Genomic DNA, 25,417 nt, shown 5'->3' with positions numbered 1-25,417 from the left:
ATTAAACCTATCTAAATATTTAGTGTTATATGTGTATGTGATTAACTTGTATATAAAAACAGTGTTTTATTCTTCAAAGAACATAAACAGATAAATAGTAAAAGAGAAATGTGGCTATGTTTTATATATTGATGCTTTACTGGATTGTTTCTTGATATGATAAGTATAATGGTTTAAAATATATATCTGATTCTAGAAATATCAAAAGTTTAGGGTGCAGGCATGGTAGCACTTGAGAGGCAGAGACAGAACGGACTTCATAATGACATTCAGGGTAGCAAGAACTACATAGCAAAAACTTGTCTTAAAAATAGAAGACAGGTAGCTAGAAGTTGTATAGCTCATATTTCTATGAGAAAATGTAAATCCAATTTGTGATTATTCTCTAAATGATGAAAATTAATACTTTAAGCAACCATCACTGAGTTGTTTAATATACTTTATCAAATTTTGCTACTCATTTATAGAAGCAAGACCTTTCAAAAGCAAAGTTGAATTTTATAAAAAGGGGAAAGAATATGTAGACTTAGGAACACTTCTCAGAGCCCTTTGATAATGTCTGGTTTTTCTGGATCCTAATCCATCTGCCCATGCTCATAGCTCTTGAGTGTTAGAACAGCAACCTTTAATACCAGTACGTGTCCCATTAACATGTCATCGCTCATCTGGGATAGTAAGTAACTTCTTTCTGATGCTGTTGTTTTGATTATATTTCATAACTGAACATATAAAAAAGACATTATGGTTCTAAAAAGTTCCCTTTAAAAAATAACATTTTCTTCCCTGTATGAAGATGTAGAGGGTGTTTTTGAAAGAAGTGCTTTTCTCTTTTTAATTCTATTATAATTAATCCATCCTGTTATACATGGGCACTTTCTAGTTCTCCTTAGTCATATTTTTATCCTGAGCAGTAACTGAGAGTTTTTCGTTCTAAGGTGAATTATTAAGTGGTAAAAGACCAGAATCAAAATAGATCAAATAGAAAGTTTAAGTATGTGATAGAAGTTTTGCGCAATTTTTGGCAATCTTTCTGACATTTCTAACTAATTCCACCTAATCTCACATCGTTTAATTTTACCTGTTTCTAATTATCTTCTAGAACTGAGTATTTTAGGTTATTTCAACTTTCACTATTCCACAACAGAGATGAAATAATTTAAATCAGAAATTACCGATGACTAAAAGACTGGGGGAAGAGTCATGGAAACTAAACATATTTGAAAATATGCTACACAGTGCATTGGCTATGCAGCATATGATAGCATTTGCATGAGTTAAAAACCTGTAATTGTGGTTGGGAAGGATACCTTCTCAGCACACCCTTTGTGCACAGTTGTCATCAATCACAGATGATAGAATAATCCAATCTCATAGTCTGTGATAAATTTAGTTATATCAGACTCCACAAATGGATTTTAAAGATGAAATATTCTTTGTTCTTAAATATTGTAGTACTAGATATTCATTTTACAAGTTTTTACAAAAATAACTTTGAGATCATTCAAATAAAAATAAATTATTTTATATTTGAGGAGGGAATAAAAAGTTAACTAAATTTTTTATTCAATGTATTTCCATTTACTTCTATTGTGTATAAAGTCTTTTAAAATGCTTACTAAAAATTAAGAACATAGGATAAAAAGTAGCAAATAAGAAGTCTATGGGCATAAATACACAATTTTTATTCATTCACTATATTTTTTTTTCTAAAACCAGTGTCACCTTATGATCATGATAAATTGCTCCCCAGGCAATACCCATTGTCCCTAGTGATTAATGTAACACCATTGAGTTTTCAGGGGTTGTTTTCTTAATTTGACTGGCCAGGAAGCATTTTCCCTGTTGAAAAACAGATGTAAACATCAATACTCCAGATAAGAGAGTGGCCTCATGCTGGTTTCGATGTCTCCAGTGTGGAGAATTCAGCGGGTACAGTCAGCAGATGGACTAGAGCTATTTATCAGGGTAAAGTGCTAGAAAAAATGTTTGCTGTGACTCGAGGACTTTTTCTGAAAGAATGACAAGCAACCTTTCAACAGTCAAATAATCCGTCAAGAATTGTGAATATTTGGGGGTTGCATGACAAACAGACAAAATCAAGCCCCAGTACAGTTAATTCCATGTAATTGGGGGAAGTGTTTCTAATTCTCTTGCTGTGTAAATTATATGCCTATCTGCCAGGAACAAAATTTTTAAGGATTATCGGAAGGTTTTTCATAACCTAACACTGGAAACATTGCTTGAGGTCTCTTTCATACTCTGAATACTTAAACTGGTTTTAATGAAATCAAGGAAGATTTGGTCATTGGACACTACTAAGCTGTTCTTTGGCTCACCATTTTATCCCTGGATTTGAATCAAATTTTAATTTATGACAACTTGACTAATTATAGTTTGGAGACTGAACGGTATTTTTCAAATCCTTATTCAGTAACTTCTCTTTGCTGTCCTCTATTTAAATAAGTCATAAACTTGTGTGAACATCAGTCACATCGCGTGTTCCATGCTAGTTGACTCGATACTTATTAAAGACTCCTAGGTACTGCAAATTTGTTAGAAGGCGTTACCAGCTAATTGGGGTAAGAATTGCAAGACTGTAAACTGTACGTTAACATCGTTTGTGAAAACCAGAGGAGCACAATAACAATTACAATAACTGTTGGCTTCCTTTGTTTGTTTGTTTCTAAAGATTGCCCTCTGCCTATTTTCTATCACTTTCCTGAAAGGAAATACAGAGGCACTTAACATGTATATACATATACATGCTCATTGTTAACACGTCTTTAATCTTATCTGGCGGTATTTGTGTTTCTTTCCGTATGTGGCGTTTCGTTGTTTACTTCTTTGACAATGCATGTCATTTTTATTTTACATATATGTATTTTGCTACTGCATGTGAGCATTTTCGAAGGCCCCCAAAGAACAAGTGAACTCTTGTCATTTTAAATTTCACTCGAAACGTTGCACGCGATTTACTTATTCTCAAACCTAGCTCCCGGATTTCTCTTTTTGTGTATGTGTGTGTATGTGTGTGGAGCATAAAAGAGAAGTGAAAGAAAAATGACAGAACCTGTGTGTGGCGGTTGCTGTGTACCTGTCATTCCGTTTCAGCTTTAAACGATTACGCCTTATTAAGATGTGTGTATTTATAATTTGAGTCATTTTTGTGTTTTTCTCTTTTGTTTGCATGATATGATTTTATTTTGTATTTTGTTTCTTTCCGCTCACCAGATGTTCCCAACACTTTGCTTCCCACTACTATCATCCCCTCCCTTACCACTGCACCAGTAACAACCTCTGTAACCATAACAACCAGCCCAAGCACATCTGCATCAAGCAGCAGCAGAAGAGGTACAGTATGCTTCTTTATTATAGCCTCAGAAGCCCAATAAGCGGAGCTGTGTAAAGGGTATTGTTTAGGATAGAATAATGAGATCCAGTTTACCTAGTTATCTTCTCTTTATTCTACGACGATGTGATTAGGCCAACACGATTAGTATGAAGAAGAACTACAAAAGGAGAATAGGAGTCAAGTGGTTTGTTTTATTTTTAGTGTCCTTACGACTCTTATCCAAATGCTATGTGATGTTGTTTAAAAATACATGCATCTCCACTGAGCAAACGGGAGATGTGAAGATAGGACTTAGATTTTTGATTTGCCTTGAGATGTAAAGAGATAACGTGCTCAATGATGCGGAGATAGCATGTGGCTGTAAATATTCTACTTTAATATCATTGACTTGATATTTCTCTACAAATTGAAGTTTTCACAGTGTTGAGTTTTTCTAAAATGAAGTCATGTGTGATTCACCACTAAGAACTTTCAAGTAAATACTCAAAATGTATGCTACCTTAAATTGATTCCACTGATAGGATATTCTAAAATGGAATGTTGCAGAGATTTCTGACCTAAGAGGAATTTATACTTGGCTTAAATAATCGCTAATTACTCTTCAAATGAAGCACTTTATTTCAACCCCAAAATAGCAACATTACATAAAGGAACTGAAGTAGCCACAAAGGCAAAATTAATAATAATAATAATAATAATAATAATAATAATAATAATAATAATAAATAGCAGAAACTATAGAAAAATGCCTTAAATTTAATATATCCACAACAGAGTGCAGAGAACGTTTCTTATTTAACCCTTGCTTTCCTTACTTACATGCATTTTGTGTCATAGAGCTACACTAACGTATTAAGTGTAACAATTTAACTGGATGTTCATGGAGACTGTATGTTCCCACAGGTAAATAACTTGTAAAATGTGGTTTATTTCTATCTTTTTAATATCTTGTCTTACATGGTTTTCTGGTACAGTATATGTTTTTCCTTGAAATTTTATTTATTCTTGATAAGAAAATGGGTTGTAGCCTTGTACAATAGTTTCAAAAACCTGTTTTTCTCTAGTTACCGAAAAAAAAATGTCTGGTCACTTTTATTAATAATCATAATAAGGAATATTATAACATGTCAGTGAATGGTGAGAAAGTAATTTGATGTCTGCTGCACTGAGTTTCTTAGAAATATCTTGATTATTTGTGTCTGATGAGTGAATTTATTTTCAGCTTTATCTGTTCATTTATGGAAGCAGTGTTTAAATGTTTTCTTATGGATGCTTGTATTATGAACAAGGGAAAAAAACAGAAAACTAGGAGGCAAAGTGAAATTATTTAAGGTAAAAGAACAAAAGAAATCTAAATTTCTCCTTTTTATTTCAAATATGCTTCCAATATTATTACAGTGTAATTTATATATTTATATAATCATAATTATATATATATGTATATATATAGATAGATACTAAATTGAGAGATTGATCTTATTCTCTCATATACCATTAAACATTAAAAGTTATGCATAAGTGGCCATGTTTGTGAGACTTCATGGGTTTAACAACATGACCGCCTAAATGTGAACAAGGATGATACAATGAACATGCCATACTACATAGGAAGAAGCCCAGAGTGCCTCAGCCTTTCACCAAGAATTACAAGCAAATGAGGGAAGTTGGAGTGGAGAGGTGGCCCTCCCTAGGGAAGAACATTTCAATCAGCCCTAAAAGCATACATAAAGTAACATTACATGAACTTATGGGAATGTTACATGGGAATATATGTACATACAAATTCATATATTTATGAAGTAACAGCTGATAAAAAGAGGCCATAAATTTGAAGGAGCAGAAGTTATGAATTACATGTGAGAATTTGGAAGGAGAAAACAGAAGGGAGAAACATTACCTCATAAGTAAAAAAAGAAAATTAAAGTAACATTCATGCACACACATAAAAAATCCTCCTTGATTTTCCTATTTAAACATAGAAGTAAACATTTAGAATGCAGTAAGATGTAAAACAATAGAACATGTGCCTGAGTATACCATGTGTTTTGTGTGACATTAAAACACACACACACATATGTACATAAACAGACATACACAGAAGAAAATGAATGTTTGCTTAATCCTCATTTTTTCTCTTTTCATTCCCACTAACATCAATCAGGAGATTAGAAAAGTAACCAAGGTCACCTACATCACTATTAGTCAAGTCCATATGTGGGGGAGAAAGAGTTAAATAATGTATTAGTATGTAATTAGTATTGTGAGTGTTTTCCTCTGTGCATTTTGGGATATGGAGGTCTTGCAAACTGCTACTCAATTTTGATGTTTTTTTTTATGTGAATATGTTTGTGGGTCATTTATTATTCAATGTTTTGAAATAATGGCGATTAACAGGATTAACAATAAAACTAAGAAAAACTGAGAACCCCTAGGGAAAGAGTAAAGTCGTTCTGCAAAATTCTCTCATTTATTATTTCATTCCTTTCACTGAGTATAATATAAAATAAACTGAATACAGATGATTTTATTAGGATTAAACAGAATATCTTGAAATCTCCTAAATTGTATCATATAAGTACAGGAATCATGGCTAATATCTGCACTGTTTTATCCCAGACATGATAAACATGAAATTTTAAATAAATTTAAAGAACAGTAATTATATGTAAATGAAGAGTCCCAAAACTGTCTCCAAGTCATCTAGGTCATGACCTTGAGATCATGTTTATCTCTTGTTGTGGCAAATGCTTTACCTACGAGAATAAGATTGAAAACCATCTCAATTATACAAGGAAAAGCTTTATTTGATGAATCATATACCAGCGAAAGTGTTAAATCGTAAAGAAAGAAATTTCTTTGAGTACTGGTAGAAAAGATTTGGTACATGGTAAAGGCCTACTCCTTATATAGTAACTTCTACTTCTGTCATCAAATGGTAAAAAGTGACAACATACATTCTAGTCAAGAAGGATTCACACTCACCAACTGGTCATTTCTCATGTGTCAATCTCTAGATCTACCAGGGTAATAGAATTCAAATAGTTGAAATGTATGTGTGTGTGTGTGTGTGTGTGTGTGTGTGTGTGTGTGTTTATGTATGTATGCATGTCTATGTTAGGGTTTACATTGAGGTGAACAGACACCATCAACATGGCAAACCTTATACAGAAAAACATTTAATTAGGGCTAACTTACAGTTTTAGAAGTTTAGTCCATTATCATGATGGTAGGAAGCATGGCAGCTTGCAAGCAGGCATGGTAGTTGAGAAGGAACAAGGAGGTCTACATCTTGACCCTCAGACAGTAGAAATGAAGACTGAGACAAACTAGCCAGATTTGAGCTTCTCAGAGCTCAAAGTGTGCCTCCAGTGAGACCCATTTCCCTTGAAAAGGGCATACGTATTCCAACAAGACCACATCTCCCAATAGTTACCACTCCCTATGATAAACCATTCAAACACAAAAATAAACGAGGCTATGAGGGCCATTACTATTCAAATCAACACACACACACACACTTGAACATATATACATATGTTACATAAAAAGTTTGAGTATTATAAACAGAAAAAGTTATATACATTTGAAACTAGCACCAAAAGCATTTACTCAGTTACAACTGGTTCAAATCAATTATTTTAAATGTGTTTTGTTATTATTCCTATATATGTGTACTGTGTAAAACATGTGGGTGTGCATAGGTTCTAGACCCTGTACACCTTCAATCATTTCTTCTTGTTTTCATAAGTATTTGCTTGTTCCTTTATTATATAAATGGCTTTAAATAGAAGAATATAATGAGATGAACATTTGTCAGGATAAGAAAAAAAGAGATTGAGCCATAACAAAGAATGATTGTCTTACAATCGTGACTGTTCTGAATTAGTCAAAATAAACTCACTCAAATAGAGCATTAAGAATGTCAAGAATATATCATTTTGACACAGTTAAGTCTCAAAGTGTGCAAATCAAGAAGTTGTTTATGAGCATTTATTATGGGTGTTTAGCAATTGAAAATGTATCTGCTTTTATGGTAGTAATAAAAAACAATTTGCATGGTGTTGGGAGCTTTTAAAATTAAGTGCCAATATGTTTGGTTTTATTTTTCTTTACTTGACAAAAATTAAGTAATAATTTCTTATCCAGACAGTCTGCCTGTATCTAAAAACCTGTTTATAAAGACAGGTTTTGGTATTTAGACTACTATAAAAGATGATGTTGTTCCTTGAGTCTTTGAACTGCATCTATATTCTGAAGTGGTTTCCTTTTTGATGGTTCATAATGAAAACAAACCACCATACATATACATATATATGCACATATATGTGTGTATATGTATACATATATATGTATATATATATATATATATATATATATATATCACATGTACACATGTGCACATACACACACAAACATATATAATATGTACATACATATATAAACAGTTCATGTATTCTATTGTTAGAGATTCTTTTGGTTCCACTACTGCTACATTGCACTGCAGCCACTACATGGATTATTAGGATTGCTAGCTGAGGGTTAATTGCTGTGTTTTGTAGCATATCTCATATGGAAGAGGGATGCACATCACTTTTTTTATCAGTTCTAAAATGAAATGAAGAATTTAATTCTGATTCATGTAAACTTGTCCTCTAAGTTTGAAAGTTTTCTATCTTTACTGGCTTTTATGAAATATAACAGGAAATATAAGAGTTTACAAATTATAATACAGAAAAATCTCTGTCTATATTTATCCCAGTACCATTCTATAAGGACAGTGAACATATAGGCTATATTATATTTTCTCAGGCTGTTATTATGAGTTCCCTCCTGTAAGACAGCAAATGCTTTAAGGCATGTTATTTTGACCTTGCCTCTCTATTTGACTTACATAAATGCAAACCAATTCATTTTTATACTAGTTCATGTATTTTAAGTTAATGGGACTATTTTTCATTTTCATGTATATGAATTTAAGAATATCTTATGTGATTGTATGGTAGTAAATTCTTGATTTAATACAAACTGGTAAGTTACATGTATTTTTTCCAATACAACCTCTTAGAAACTAAAGATTCCTTATTTGATTATTCTTAAGTTCTGTATAAGTTCAAATTTTATATATATTCTTATTTGTGTAAATATTAAAGTTATGCCTCACTTATTTCAGAAAGCATATTGCTTTTAAAGAACTCATGCTAAAAAGACATATGTGATCCACAGTTTCATATTTGGAATGCAAGACTCGTATATGAATATATATTTCTAGACCATCTCTGAAATTACTTTTAAAGTCATTAATAAACTATACAGACTGCATATTTCTTACTAACGGATGAATTAAATTAGGAGCTGTGCCTTTGAAGCTGGAGAGATTGGCAGCGGTGCTCCTGTTGCTTTGACACTCTGCATGAAGCACGGTTAATAACTGAAATGTAAGCTCAGAGAAACACTGAATTGATACTAATTACACCAACTTTGAGGGAGAAGATGACCTTAGCTTCAGCTGAAACTTTTAGCCAGGACAACAAATAAATCCAAATGCCACAAAGCATGACTTCTGAAAAGGGTCTAATAAAATCTATTAGCTTTGGGGAGTTTGTGGAATTGCAATAAGTGCCCAGATAATTGTAGCACTTTAAACTGCATTGGCTTCGATAATACAGTAGCTTCCTATTGCTCTAGATCTCAAAGATGCGCCTATTCGCTTCCAATATTCATTTACGTTAGTCTGTGGTCAGAAAATTAAAGGCTTCTTGAGCTAGCCGGTGTGAAGCACGTGTAAGATGATTACAGAGCAAGAAAAAAACATGGAAATAATGTTTATGCAATTTTGGTCTCATCAATCAGTACTTATGTGGAAATTCCAAAAATGCTGATTCTGACACAAATAAACACCTTTAGGAAATGACTAAAATATTTTATTAAATATATGGGGAGAAAGCAGAAGAAAAATCTCCAATATAAAAATATCTAATACACATTTTTAGTTTTTGAGAATATAAATTATAGCATTTCTCCCTCCACTTTCTCTCTCCAAACCCTCCCACAAACCACTTCTCACTCCCTTTCAAATACATATATTCTTAATATACAAATATTCTTAATTATATCTGTTCAGTTCATATAATGTTACTTCTATGTATATTCCCAGGGCTCCAAGAACTAGGGACAACAGAGGAAAACTGAGAGCAGGAAGTTGGCTTTTCTCAGAGAAGAACACACTGACTGATTGACTGCCCAGGGCCACACACCCTGGAAGTCATTTGTTTTGAGCTGTAGTGTGTGCCTAGTTTGGAGAAACAGTACAAGATGAACACAAGTGGCAGCAAAATCCTTTTAGAACTATGTCAAAATGGCAAAAGGAAGAGACTATAGTTGCTCTGAAAGAGCTGGAAACAGAAGAGGTCCAGTTTGAATAGCACTGACATTACCGGAGGTCACAGGCAGTTTCAGAATCTTTCCTCAGTGAGGACCTTCAGAGAAGAAAGATTCGAATAAGACCTTTGTTCTGTCTTCTAATACCTTTCCACTTACTTGACTTCTATGATGCTCGAAAGGATCATAGTGCAGCAATGTAAAGACATCCTGGGGAAGTATGGTGTAGATAGGACTGGAGATTGCACTGGGAACCAAAAACAGAGACAGGTCCTGAAGTTATACTTGTTTAACAAATGGTAAGAGGTCAACCCTTACTTATATGTTTTATTTCACTCCAAATCATACAAGTGTGTAACAGAAAAATAGCAATTGGCTAATAATTGGTAGTGAATGACTGGGTTCATAGTTCTCCTAGATGTCGTTTCATTTAATCGTGAAGATACCAGCACTAGATGATGGTAGGTTGGTGATGACAATTTGTAGGACTGGGTGGTTATTGAAGAGAGAGGCATTTACAAAAATATATCTTTTGTCATTTTAGTAAGTCACTTTCCAAGAAAAAAGAATGTGACTCTTTTTGCATGCAGAATTCACTGAGTAGGGAGAGTATTGGCAGTAAAATATCTGCAAATCTACCTGTATGAGTGCAAAGTCTCTAAGCCTCGGCTACCTGTGTTTGTTTGATTTTTGTTTGTTTGTTTGTTTGTTTGTTTGTTTACTTATTCTTTACCTGTGTGGAGTAAAATGGTTGCCAAATCTTCACTACAAGGAGAGAAAGGATCTGCAAATTAATTACCAGTAAATTAATACAAAATTATGCAAATATGTCTTATTAGTTTTCTTTCCGTTAAGAGAATTTCAACATCACATAGACAAATAATTTTCAGCTCTGAAATAATAGCTTTTCTGAAAATGCAATCACTGTCTTGAAAGATCTTAGCAATCGCAAGCCTAGCCCTTAGCACACAATCTGATTTTTCTTTGATGAAGTTAAAGGTATGCACATGTTATTAATTCAGTCATGTTGCCCACTAAAAAAGCCATGTAAATAAAACTCTTCTGTTTGTTTTCCCTTTGGAGTTTATCTGTTTGCTAGAAATTGTGACTGTGGCATTTTACCTGTTTAAAGGACAAATAGTTTTAATTACCCTTAATAGAATTTTAAGTAGTTTTTTTTTTTTTTTAAACTGAGAATGAAATCAAATTCCCGGATATGTTTGATGCTCTGATACTAGAGAGCAAGTCATTTTCTAAAAATGTTAGTAGGTTTACCTGGACATGACCTCTTGATATTCTTTTGGGGAACTGTATTGGATAGTTTTAGATCTACATGAGCTAGAATCATCTAAGAGGGAACCCCATAAACGAAACCGCCTTCATAAAAAAAAAATCACGCTATAGGCAAGTCTGTTCTGCATTTTCTTAATTAGTTATTGATAGGAAGAGAGCCCCATCCCATTGTGCGAGGTATTGTCACTGGATTCTATAAGACAGCAAGGTCAGCAAGCCACAAGGAGCAAGCCACTGAGCTGCACTGCTCCATGGTCTGTGCATTAGCTCCTACCTCCTGGTTCCTGCCCGGACTGAATTCCTCTCCTGACTTTCATTCATTATAAATAGTGATGTGGAAGTATAACCCCAAGCTGCTTTTGGTCATGGTGTTTTATCACAGGCGTAATTAACCAAAAGTAAGGCAGGAACTAAAAAAACGAAGCCTGGCATCACGGGGAGGAGAGGCCCTTAGCCCTGTGGAGATTAGATGACTCAGGATAGGGGAACGCTAGACCAGGCCGCTGAGGCAAGAGAGGGTAGGTGGATGGGGAGCACCATCATAGAGGCAGGGGGAGGGGGAGGGGAAAGGGGGCTTGTGGAGTGGTAACTGGGAAGGGGAATAACATTTGAAATGTAAATAAATCAAATAACCAATTAAAAAAATAAATAAAATAAAATTAAAAAACGAAGCCTTACTTCCTAGTCAGGTTGAATTCAGCCTTGTTCTGCCTCAGATTAAAATAAGTGGATGCTCTTTAATCTGGATCATTATCCTACCTTATATTTATGTTTTTCATTGTTTTATTTTTAATTACGATATGGGTGTTTCTGTTTCCAGTTGTATATTCTTGAGCAACAGTGTCTAAGGAGGCCAATAAGTGTCAACTTCCCCTGAAGCCAAATTTATTTCTCACCATGTGTGTGTTAAAAACTGAACTCAAGTCCTCTGCAAGAGTGATATTGGCTCCAAACCACTGACCCTTCAGTGTGTCCTGTTCCTTTAAATGGGTTATCTCCTCACTGTCACAAAATATTTGACAAAACAACGAGGAATGCAATGTTTGAGCTATAAGTGAGCATAGTCCATTGGCATAGGGGTGGTCTGGTGCTAAGAGGTGCTCAAGCTGTGGCAGCAGGCTTGGAAGCCAGCAGGTGACACTGCATCTCAGTAAGGAAGCAGAGAGGTGACAGTTTAGATATTGTTTGCTCTCTCCTTTTCTCTTTATCCAGTCTTGGACTTGAGCACAAGGGAACTTGTCAGCAACCTTTAGGGTCCATTTTCACTCCTGAGGTATCCAACTCTGTTGTTGTTCTCCTGACAGCCATCAATTCTTGAATTCTATGAAACGTGATCTGTCTCACATTTTCACAATGAGTTTCCATCAATTTCAGAGACCATAGTATTTCATTTGAGTATTTCAATTGGTAATTTGGGGTACAATTTTTCTGCAATGCGAAAGGATTTGAAGAAGTTCTAAATTCTGCAACATAACTAAATTCTAAGACACTATTCCAAACTTTAAATTTGGAAAGTCTGAAAGTTAAAATGAATGAAATCTGGATTATTATTGCAAGCTAGCTTTAATGTAAGGCTGGTCTCATGTGTTTGTGTATTGTCTGTTTTTATTTATGTCACCGTTTTCCAGACATCTGGCCATTGCTGTTCCTGCTGCGGTCATTTATGTGCTTATTTTCCCAGTTGTTTGTTGTATGCACCTAAGCACTCTGTAACACGTCACTCATGGGAAATGCAAATATTGAGGTCCAGATGTGATGGCAAAGCACATATGACCTCCTGTCACATTTCCACACTGAGTTCTGTTTTCGCAGATGAACAGTAATTTCACCATGCCTAAGTCAAAGTTTACATCCTCAACAAACACTATCTTCCAGTCCTGTTGAAATTCAGAACTCATCCTTTTTTATAGAATATTCTTAATTTATTCTAAAATGTTCATAGATGCATACAATATATCTTGTTCATATCTAACCCTATGCCCCTTCCATTCTTTCTTATAGGTCTCTAATACTTCCCTCTCCAGTCTTCAAGACCTTTCTTTCTTTTCTTACAACATCCCACAAAGTCTAGGTAATCCTGGCTATGTGTATATAGGTGGGGAATGTCCAATAAAATATAGGCAGCCTAACAGTAGCCACATTCCAAAGAACTTTCCTTCTTATGAAGACATCAATTGCTAATAGCTCCTGAGAATGGAGTGAAGCCCCACGAACAGCTTTGCCATCCATACTGACCTTCATGTTGACTCACCTGAGCACGTTCAGTTCTTATATCTTTCTCCTAATAACCACACTGACTTTACAAATTCCACTACACTTCCGTGCATTCCTTCTCATTGGTCAGCTCTCATGCCCTTCTTGTTTTGTTCTAAGATCTTTCTTAAGCCTTGGCAGAGAACAGAGGCTAATAGACAGACACCTTTTATGAATGATCACTCAAAGTGACTTATTCTCAGTACTTTGAGCAGTTATGAGTCTTTATATAAGAAAAGATCTCTAGAAACACAATCTTCTTTAACTAGGTTGAAAGCACTATTAATCTATTGATATAAAAATATGTATAAGCAGTTTGATAAGTAAAACAATAGTAGTTCCCCCTTGGATCTGTCTAGTTTTCTTTGTTTGTTTTGTCATTTTCCAGTAGTGAGCTTTTGAACAGGTTTGTGTTACCAGGCATGAATTAGCTTTTGTAAAGAAACTGTGAAATACAATCAGAAAGCAGTTATCCCATAACAATCATGCCACTATGGCACCATTTGGAACATCCTTCCTGCCTGGTGAGCTTTGCTACATGCAACATAAACCATTGAGTAAGCATGTTGATGACTTCTGTTTTTCAGTGACCTTCATAGATCCTTCCAGCACCATGAATTGTAGACAACAGGGAGAAGCTTCCAGGTTATAGGAGATGCATTTTTAACTGGATGAAAATGACTAGAACAAAGTAAAGTGATTAGAAGCATGACTATCGAGTGCCTATCATCTGGGATTGTAGTTATGTTCTCACTTAGAGCAGTATAATCTTCCACAAATTACAATAACAGCTGCAAATGTGACCCAACACAAAGCTGTTCACTTAATTCAGGCATTATGAAGCTTGTTTTAATTTGTTCGGGTTGCTTTTTAAATTCTCCAACAGAATTTGCAGATGACAATGATGTGTCATAACACCAAAAGGTTAGATGTGTATAAGTGAAAAAGAATGATGCCAACACTGTGATTATTAAAAGTAGATGTTGTAACTTATAGAACTTACTTAAAATCATGGCTCACTCACAACAAGTATTAGCGTTTATGGGATTTCTCACCAAATATTTAGAATTATCTAAATGATAAAATGGCTTTATTCTTTTGTGTTTTCAATGAGGTATCTGGCAGTTTTTAAATAGGAGCAATATTCTGCTGTGTTTGACCATCTATTTTTTTGTCAAAAGCACAAGTTCATGTGATCCACCAGCAATATTTTAATCAGAATCCCATAGAAAACAAATTCTACCACAGAGATACTTGCACATCTATTTTCAATATCAATCTGTTCACAATAGCAAGAAATGGAGCCAGCCTTGATGGTAATCAATAGATGACTACTAATCAACAGAAGAATAGACAATTTAAACTATAATATATTTACACAATGTAATTTTTTAATCTAAATATGAAATTAAGGGATTTTCAGATACAGAATAATTGGTCTAGAAAGTTAGTATTTAGTCAGATGATTAAATTTATAAATACAATAGTAATGTGTCAAACACAGTTCCTGGCCTATAGTGTGTGTATGTGTGTGTGTTTGTGTGTGTGTAAATGAATATAAATGTAAACAAAGTCATTTATATCCTGTATCATTTAGATAATTATAAGACATAAATATGGATAAAATCTAAAATGTTAGAAAAGAGGCACAGAGATGATAAAATACATATATGCTTATGACAGAGGAAGGGCAAAAGAATATGTGTAACATGAAGAAGAAAGACACTGAGAAAGAGGTTGTGAATCAGAATATATGAGATAAGAAAGTATAGTATGTCTTTAAACATAATTATTTGAAAAAAATCCCATAATGAGATAGGACTCCTCAATAAGATCAACAAACTCTAAGTAGTAGCCTTGGAGGCTCCCAGAGACTGAATAACCAACCAAAGAGTGCACATGAGCAGGACATATATAAGTGGGTATTAGCCCAGAAACTTACATGACCACAGTCAGAAGATCTGACATAGCACCCTGTTATCATGGTTTCTTCTATAAGAAATCTGTGGCAGGTGTTCTTTTCCATCATAAATAAATATCAGCTTGTATTTCTAATTTTGTACTAATTGAAATTCCATGATTCAGAAACAATAACAGAAAAAAACAACAAAAAATATTTTCTTGAAATATTTTAAGATTCTCTTAATTGAAAGCATTGTAGGATGTAGCATATATCTTAAAGGCTTAAATTTGAAGTTCTTTTAATTCCTTTTTTAGAAGTGTGCTATGCATTGTTCCTTATGAATTTGGTTCTAAGTAAATGTTCCAGTATTCTCCCAGACAGAAGATATTAGAGCTAGTTGTAAATTAGAAATAAAACTCACAGAAACATTATATATTGTCTAAAACATGCTTATATCTATGCAAAATAAACATTAATTTGGTAAATCAAATTGAATTGAAAGGGAAATTTCAGGCATTTACCAGTTACTTATTTATAAAGCCTGATGACCTGACTTGATCCCTAGGTCCCACAGTCTCAGAGAAGAACCAACTCCTAAAAGTTGTCCTCTGACTTCTATGTGTGTGCTTCAGGCACACACCCACAAGTACATAGACATGTACATGTACACACACACACACACACACACACACACACACACGCTCGCGCGCGCATGCACACACATAAATAATAAAGAAAACGTTTCTAAAAAGGAAAGTAAGTCAAGTTAGTAAAGGTAATAATATATATTCCTCATGGCAACACCCAGGCATGTGCAAAGCACCGCCTTACACTCTTATAAATACACAGAGACTAGAGGACCGAGTTTGAACTGTGCTGTAAGTATTCAAACTTCATATTTCATCGTTATAAAATTCAACAAGTATTTTGTTCATGATTTCTATGCAACTCAACTTAGGCCTAGCTGGAAACCCATTTTTATCATATGTGTGTGTGTGTGTGAATATATAAATATATGTATATTATATAATATACAAACCATAGATATTAAGTATATATTCATAAATATTTTTATTATATATATGGAGAAAGCAAGAAAGTGAGACAGAATATGTTTTGTACATGGTTTTCTTATATAGCCAAGAAGGCTAGCTTTAAACTTGTGCTCTTATTGACCCAGCCTCCCATGTGCTGGAAGGGATTGCAGGTTCTTGGGAATATTTTTAAATCTAAAAGACATCTATGGTTATTTTTTTCTTTTAATGGCTTTCCTTTCATATCAGATTTTAGAAATTCATTAAACAAATCATAAAGCCAATGACTCCCTAATTCATTATCATTAAAGTCCTTCCCTTACGTGTATCTATAATGCTTCCTTGCTTAGTAACATTCTTACTGCCTCCTTTCCCAGTTCTGAGAGCCTCATCCTATAACCAGAAGTGCTGTGTCATTCGTGGTCAGTTGGAGTGGCATTATGTGTGTGGAGTTGTGACAGCTTTGCCCTCTGCTTCTCTGAGTTGATTCAAAGTCAAAATTATCACGTTCTTCCTTTCACTCAGGTTGACTTTAAAATGAAACCATTTTGTTGAAGTTGCAGCTGGAGTCTTAGGTCTTCAAATACACTGAAGCCACGTGACACCATATATAGAGCACAATATAAACTCTATCACCTAGGCATAGATGTACTTTTCAGACTTAAGGATAATATCTCAGTGAAAGTGCTTCAAAGCATTTTCATAACTATAACTTAACTCAATTTTGTTAAAAGAAACATGAAATTTGGCATTATCCCCTCAGTCATTATTCTGTTGTTGTTGTTTAATTTTACATCCTGACTGCAGTTTCCCTTCCTTTCTCTCCTCCCAGTCCATACCCTCCCCCAAGCCCATTTCTCCTGCTTACTTCAGATGGATAGCTGATGGTTGGTGGATATCAACCAGCCATGTCATATCAAGTAAAACCAAACACTCCTTGTCTATTAAAACAACTCAGTACGTGGAAAGGGTCCCAAAGGCAGGCAAAAGAGTCAGAGGCAGCCCCTGCTCCTATTGTTAAGGGTCCCACATAAGAACAAGCTACACAGCTATAATATATATTCAGAGTGCCTAGGTCAATCCCACGTAGGCTCCCTGGTTGGTGGTTCAGTCATCTTCTGTAAGGCTAGATTTGTGGCTAGATATTGTTTAAATTTTGTTTTGACGTAGAGTATCTTGTTTTCTCCATCTATGATGATTGAGCGCTTTTGTGTTTATAGCAGTCTGGTTGCAAGACTGTAAATGTTGTAATTTCTGAGAGTCCTTATGGGATGAACCTGATAGTAAATAAGTTAGAAACATATGAGTGGACAGTAATATGAGCCACCCAAAGGAACTTAGAAGAGGAATCACAAGTATCCATAGATCTTGATTTTCATTTTTTTATTGTATGTTTTCTATATTTACATTTCAAATGTAATCCCCGTTCCTGGGGATATCTCTTCGAAAAACATCCTTCTCCTATACCCTCACCCTCTGCTCAACAAACCACCCATTCATACTTGCTGGCCCTGGCATTCCCCCACACTAGGGCATAGAGCCTTCACAGGATCAAGGGCCTTTCCTCTCATTGATGTCTGACTAGGCCATCCTCTGCTACATATGCAGCTAGAGCCATGAGTCCCACCATGTGTACTCTTTGGTTGGTGGTTTAGTCCCTGGGAGCTCTGGGGTTACTGATTAGTTTATATTGTTGTTCCTTCTATGGGGCTGCAAACCTCTTTAGCTCCTTAGGTCCTTTCTCTAGCTCCTTCATTGGGAACCTTATGCTCAGTCCAAAGGATGACTGTGAACATCCACTTCTATATTTGTCAGGCACTGGCAAAGCCTCTCAGGAGACAACTATATCAGGATCCTGTCAGCAAGCAGTGTTGGCATCCACAACAGTGTCTGGGGATGGTGATTGTATAGCATGTATCTCCAGGTGGGTCAACCTTTGGATGGTCATTTCTTCAGTCTCCACTCCATACTTTTTCTCTGTAACTCCTTCCATGGGTGTTCCCCCTTTTAAGCAGGCTGAAAGTATCCACACTTTGGTCTTTCTTCTTCTTGAGTTTCATGAGGTTTGTGAATTATATCTTGTGTATTCTGAGCTTCTAGGCTAATATCCACTTATCAGTAAAGTGCATATTATTTGTGATTTTTTGTGATTGGGATACCTCACTCAGGATGATATCCTCTAGATCCATCCATTTGTCTAAGAATTTCATAAATTCATTATGTTTAATAGCTGAGAAGTACTCCATTATATAAATGTACTACATTTTCTGCATCCATTCCTCTGNTGAGGGACATCTGTGTTCCTTCCAGCTTCTGGCTATGGGACCTCATAAAATTGTAAAGCTTCTGTAAGGCAAAGGACACTGTCAATAAGACAAAAAGGCTACCAACAGATTGGGAAATATCTTTACCAATCCTACATCCAATAGAGGGCTAATATCCAAATATACAAAGGACTCAAGAAGTTAGATTCCAGAGAAACAAATAACCCTAATTTTAAAAATTGGGGTACAGAGCTAAACAAAGAATTCTCAACTGAGGAATACCGAATGACTGAGAAACCCCTGAAGAAATGTTCAACATCCTTTGTCATCAGGGATATGCAAATCAAAACAACCCTGAGATTCCACCTCACACCTGTCAGAATGGCTAAGATCAAAAACTCAGGTGACAGCAGATGCTGGTGAGGATGTGGAGAGAGAGGAACATTTTTCCATTGCTGGTGGGATTGCAAGCTGGTACAACCACTCTGGAAATTGGTCAGGCAGTTCCCCAGAAAATTGCACATAGTACTCCCTGAGTACTCAGCAATACCACTCCTGGGCATATACCCAGAAGATGCTCCAACATGTAATGAGGACACATGCTCCACTCTGTTCATAGCAGCCTTATTCATAATAGCCAGAAGCTGGATCTTGACTTCCTAATTCAACCCAAGACATTTTTTTCTTGATCTTAAAGTAACTGGAATAGCAATTATTAATCATAAAGGCCTATATGTAAAGGAAGGGAATATATAAATGTAAGGCATGCCTCATCATGTCTGTGTTTGCCTGGTGAGTATAGGACTTTCAAATAAGCAACTTAACCACATTCCTATGTCTTTTGAACAGGCAGATCTGTGGATCCATAGAATCAATGTTGCTGTTTGCTGGATTCCTAATTAACATTCAAGCTTCCCATTCTTTGACCTGCGCATCCTTGATGCTTATTTAGCAGCTTATGATTAGTTAACACACCATATTCACAGATTAGAAAGTTGTATTAAATTCATGCTTTCTTAATTACAACCACAATGCTTTTGTGACCCACAGACATATTACACAAGCTCTTTGATTTAACTCTAGTTATTGTGAAAAGAATTGCCTATCTACCTAATGAGCTCCCTTCTCAAAAACATGATCTTTATGCTTTTATCACCAAAGCAGACTATCAGAGTCAGTGTGAACGATCTAACACTCTTCAATGGCAAAGTATTTTAGTATGTAAATTGCCTGCCTCCAAGACTGATAATCCAAACCCAACCCCTGAGATATACATGAGAGAAAGGCAATACTCATGCCTGCAAATTGTCCTTGGACCTGTTCATGTGGCCATTGATACATAGACCTAGGCAAACATACACACACAGAGACACATACAGACACACATACAGACACATACAGGCACACAGACACACAAATACACACATACTAAGTAAAATATAATTGAAATTTTAAAATAAGTTTCTTAAATGGATACTACTCTCAGCGATTCACATGCAACATTATAAGGCTTACCTTAAAGGCCTGTGCTCTCAACCTCTCTGAAATGGAAAGGCTTGGGCTCCCAGCTGTTAGGTAATATACTTTGTAACAGTATCTCATTATTTTTTATTCCATTCTCAATATTTGAGGTGTTCATGGCATATCATAGGCTCTTGTTTTCGATAATCTTTCAATTTTTTAAAAAGCCTTCTAATTCACACTTGCATCAAATTTACATTTATTGTAACAAAACAAGTGTTATTTGAAGGCAAACGTTATAAAGTCGATGAATCTTATCCCCTTCTCCCTCCTATTCAATTCAGCTGATCATGAAATGTAAAATTCTTCCCCCCCCAATCCTCCTACTCCTTCTCTTCCCTATCCTTCTCACCCTCTCTTATTTGCCTCTTCCTCTTCTTCCTCCTCCTTATCCCACTCCATTTCCCAGAATGCCTGCTTAGCAATCCTTAGAAATGTCTACTAGTAACTATGCTTTTAGCAATTCACGGTTCCATCTTTGTTCAGCATCTGATTTTTGGCTCAACGCCAAGTTAAGCTATTTCTTATGGAATGCTTTAACAGTCAATGTTTCAAGGTTTCTTTTTAAAATGTTATTATTATTATTGTTCTGTTTTTATAGGCCAGTTGTTACCCACCTCTCAGTCCTCCCTCCAACTCTTCCTCATCCCATTCCCCCCAGCCCCTTTGTCCAAGAGGATGTCCCCACTCTCCCAACCCCACCACAGCAGACCTCCCCACTCCCTGCAGCCCCAAGTCTCTCAAAGTTTAGGTACATCTTCTCTGAGACAAGACCAGGCAGTCTTCATCTGTATATGTGCTGGGAGATTCATATGAATTAATGTATGCTGCCTGATTGGTGGCTTAGGGTCTGAGAGATCTCAGGGATCCAGGATAGCTGAAAATGGTAGTCTTCCTATGGGATCGCCCTCCTCCTCAGCTTCTTCCAGCTTTTCCCTAATTCAATAAAAGGGGTACATGACTTCTGTCCATTAGCTAGGTATACGTGTCTGTATCTGTTGTTGGGCCTCTCGGAGGGCAGCCATAGGCTCCTGTCTGTAAGCACACTATAGTATCAGCAATAGTGTCAGGCCTTGAAGCCTCCCCTTGAGCTGGATCCCAAATTGGGCTGGTCAGTGAACCTCCTTTCCCTCAGTATTGTCTCCACTTTTGTCCCTTATGTTCTTTTAGACAGGAACAATTCTGGGTCAGAGTTTTTGATGGTTAGATAGAAACCATATCCCTCCATTTGATGCCCTGTTTTTCTATAGATTCTCTACAAGTTCCCTCTTGCCAGTGTTCAGCATTTCATCAAAGTTTCTTAAAGCAGTATATTCTAGTAAAGTAGCATAGTATTGGAAATTATTATGGCATTAGGCTCTGTCTAAATGATTTTCCTAACAGAAGCCAGCAAACCTTCACATTTTTGACAAGATTTTCTGATGAAAGAATTGTTAACATGAAAGCAGGAATCAATGGGTAGTGTATAAGTCTGGAAGTACACCTGCCATCTGTTATATAACAAACCAGTTTTTCACTAGCCGATAAGCTCTGATGAAGGATGGTTTAGCACCTGGTTGGTTGAGGATTAAATTTGTCCTGTGCTAGAGGCTAATAAATGAAAATAAAATGAATATCTTAAAATATCAAAGGATGGTTATTTTGTTTTCAGTTTTTTTCTCCATTACATATAAGGTAACTTGCAGGAAGTGAAAATTCAGACACATGCCTGGGGGCTACTGTCAATTGTTGAAGTCTTGAGCTGGGTATTTTGAGGATCACTGTGCTCGAAACCCATTTTTTGAGACCTTACTCAGTTGAAAATGTGGAGCAAAATGATCTCGTAGGTGTCCCTCTCTTCTATCTGCTGTCCTCTCCCTCACTCTCACATTTCTTATGTCCCTGTGACTGCCCAGGAACAGTCTGAATGCCACACTCTCCATATTTTAGCTATCATATTGGTGTGTAACTTGGCCTATTCTAAAACTGAATTAGCCTGGATTTACCAAACTGCACATAGCACAACAAGAGAATACATAATGAGGATAAAACACATCTCCAAATTAGGCTGTTCTTAGACAAGAGAAAGAAAATGTCATTGCTAAGTGTTAATAGATTTCTTTATGTTCCAAAAAGTTGTGAGCTATGAGTCATGAAGTACATATTTAAACCAAAGCCTCAGCACACATAACAATGAAAGACCTACTCATGGAGTTCTAATAGGAAGGCTCTACCCAATGTTCTGACATATCAATTATGTATTGCCAGGGCTACCTTGTCTTTCTTTCTGAACCTTTTGCTAAACAAATGAGATTAAAAAGCAAACAGGGGCTTTCTTAAATGGGCAAATGAAAGATTTGGAGATAAAACTATTTGGTTAGAGTGATTTTTTTTTTTGCTTTTTATCTCTCAGATAATCGTAAGAATATAATAAATACTCTTAAGCAAATGAAATTCTAAATTACTTCAGAAAAAAAGTGGTTCTCTAAAGACTTGATTTTAATGTTGTATCTTCAATATGAGAAAACATAATACACAATCACTAGAAATCATGGTCAGGTTCCTCACAGCAATATCCCACTCTCATAGGAACTTCTATGTGAGTTGCTTTTCTATTGCTCTGATACAATAAGATGAACAAAAGTGGCTTAAGGAAAGGTTCATTTAGTTTCAGTAGGAAGTCAGAAATAGTGGGTAAGAGGCGGTAGCAGGCAGATAAAGCAGAGAAATGAGACATCACATTTTCATTTTGTTATGATACATTTTATGTATTTTCATTTCAAATGTTCAAATTTCCTGGTTTCCCCTCCAGAAACGCCCTATCCCATCCCCACCCCCCTGCTTCTATGAGGCTGCTTCTCCTCCTACCCACCCACTCCCACCTCACCACCCTCGCATTCCCCTACAATGTGGAATCAAGCCTTCACAGGACCAAGGGCTTCTCCCCCTATTGATGCCACACAGTGCCACCCTCTGCTACATACGTGGCTGGAGCCACAGGTCGCTCCATGTGTACTCTTTGGTTGGTGGTTAAGTCCCTGAGAGCTCTGGGGTGGGGGGGCTCTGGTTGTTTGATATTGTTGTTCTTCCTATGGAGTTGCAAACCCCTTCAGCTCCTTCAGTCCTTTCTCTAACTCCTCCATTGGGGTCCCCATGCACAGTGGTTGGCTGTGAGCATCCCATCTGTCTCTGTATTTGTCAGGATCTGGCAAAGCCTCTCTGTAGACAGCTGTATCAGGCTCCTGTCAGCAAACACTTCTTGGCACCCACAATAGTGTCTGGGTTTGATGTCTGTATATGGGATCGGGGCAGTCTCTGGATAGGCGTTCCTTCAGTCCCTGTTCCCACATGTTGTTCCTGTATTTCCTTTAGGCAGAAGACATTCTAGGTTAAAAATTTGGAGATGAGTGGGTGGCCCAATCTGCCAACCTTGGCCTTTTCTAAACTCTGGATATGCTTCTTAACTAAAATGTTAAATTAAGTTATATTACATTGAAGCAAGAATATAACATATAAACAATGCTATTCTTTTATATATATATATATATATATATATATATATATATATATATATGGAAATACATTTATAAAACATGTCTATGTACTAATTTTAAAATTTAATAATTAAAATCATTAAATAAATTCTAATTTAATAGATGTAAATTTAGTACCATTTAATAAAAATTAAGTTTAATAAGTTGAACTTTTATTTTTTTGTGTGTTTGTTGAAACTTGTGGTCTTCATATAGAGTCACCATCTCCTAGAGCTCCTTCAATTCTTCCCTTAATTCCTCTATAGTGGTCCTAGGCTTCAATCCAACCGTTGACTGTATCTGCATCTGTCTCAGTCAGCTGCTGGTAGGGCCTCTCAGAGGACAACCAACGTAGACTCCTGTCTATAAGCACATAGAAGCATCAGTAATAGTGTTAGACCTTGGTGCCAACCAATGAGATGGATCCAAAGTTGGGCTAGACACTGGACAGCCTTACCTTCAGTATCCTCTCCATTTTTGACCCTGAAGTTCTTGTAGACAAGCATAATTCTGGGTCAAATTTGGTAACCTCATCCCTCCACTTGGAGCCCTCTCTATCTACTGGAGGTGAACTCTTCAAGTTCCCTTTCCCCACTGTTGGGCATTTGGGCTAGGGTAACCCCCATTGATTCCTGGGAGTCTCTCACATCCTGAGTCTATGGGACTTTCTAGAGGGTTCTCCACCCCCATCCCCAGAAGCTGCATATCTTCATTTACTCTCCTGGCCCTCTGAGATTCTCTTTTGCCTCCCATACCTGATCCTGCTCCCCTTTTCCTCTCTGCCACCACTTTCCCACCTAGATTCCTCTCTCCCTCTACCTTCTGTGATTAATTAAATATCCCTCCCAGATGGGACTGAAGCTTCCTACTTGGGCCTTCCTTCTTGTTAATCTTTTTGTGGTCTGTGAGTTGTATCATGGGCATTCTGTACTTTTTGGCTAACATCCACTTATCCGTGAGTACATACCATGCATGTCCTTTGGGGTTTAGGTTACCTCACTGAGGATGATATTTTCTAATTCTATCCATTTGCCTGTCAACTTCATGATGTCCTTATTTCTAATAGCTGAATAATATTCTATTTTGTAAATGAACCATATTTTCTGTATCCATCCTTTGGTTGAGGAACATCTGGGTTGTTTCCAGGTTCTGGCTTTTTTAATTTGTAAAAATTTTAATATTTAAATCATAACTGTTTTTTTATATAAAAAGTGTCCTACTTTTTATATAAATCATTTCTCATATCCATCTATTATAATACATGCTTAAATTCTTAGGAGTACACAATTATTTTTCTTCACTGATAAGTATTTTCCTTCCTATCCAATTGAAGCATCATACATTACCTTATGAGATTTTAGTAAGTCAAAGTGGTGATGGCTGAAATAACCACTGAGAATAAAGTCTGAACCCATATCTCATTACTTCTTTTGTGAGGAATACACATGAAAAAACCACTTTTATGAAACTAAAACCAAATCTCATTTAGGTTAAATTGTGGCATCCAATGAGATAAATGTTATTTTAACACTTGTCCCATTTTTCCTTGTTTAATTCCCTCTGTCATATACTTTGTGGTAGTGTCAGGATCCCATTGTATGAATAATAATACTACATTATCACTAATATGTAGAAAGATAGAAAAAAACTTTGAAATGTGTAGAGAAAGAGCAAAAAAAATGTAAGTTGTTATTGAGGATAGGAAGGGAAGAAGATATATAATTCAGTTGGATTGTTGGATTGCCTGATCTAGGGATTAAGTACATGATGTATGAACTATACATAATGAAGTAATTAAATATAGTAGATATAGTAGGACTGGGTTTTGCCTGTTGCCACAATAAATAAAGGTGAGTATATACTTGGCATAACAAATACCTTAACTGATACTACTCACCATCTTAGTG

The 25,417-nt window shown here is 35.9% G+C and overlaps 1 protein-coding gene across 4 annotated transcripts in view; it reads left to right on the top strand.

Moving 5' to 3' along the window:
- Nucleotides 1-25,417, top strand: part of Cadm2 (cell adhesion molecule 2) — a 932,542-nt gene that overhangs the window by 854,039 nt on the left and 53,086 nt on the right. For 2 of the 4 annotated variants that reach the window (XM_021184563.1, XM_029470561.1), the window contains one exon: nucleotides 3,232-3,351. The exons of the other annotated variants lie outside the window; for them this stretch is intronic. In XM_021184563.1, the coding sequence (XP_021040222.1) occupies nucleotides 3,232-3,351 (120 nt within the window). The remainder of the gene's footprint in view (nucleotides 1-3,231; nucleotides 3,352-25,417) is intronic. 4 annotated transcript variants of the gene reach the window in all.

This window comes from Mus caroli, chromosome 16 (genome assembly GCF_900094665.2).
Source record: "Mus caroli chromosome 16, CAROLI_EIJ_v1.1, whole genome shotgun sequence".
Taxonomy (NCBI): Eukaryota; Metazoa; Chordata; class Mammalia; order Rodentia; family Muridae; genus Mus; species Mus caroli.
This window is presented reverse-complemented; position numbering and strand designations above follow the sequence as displayed.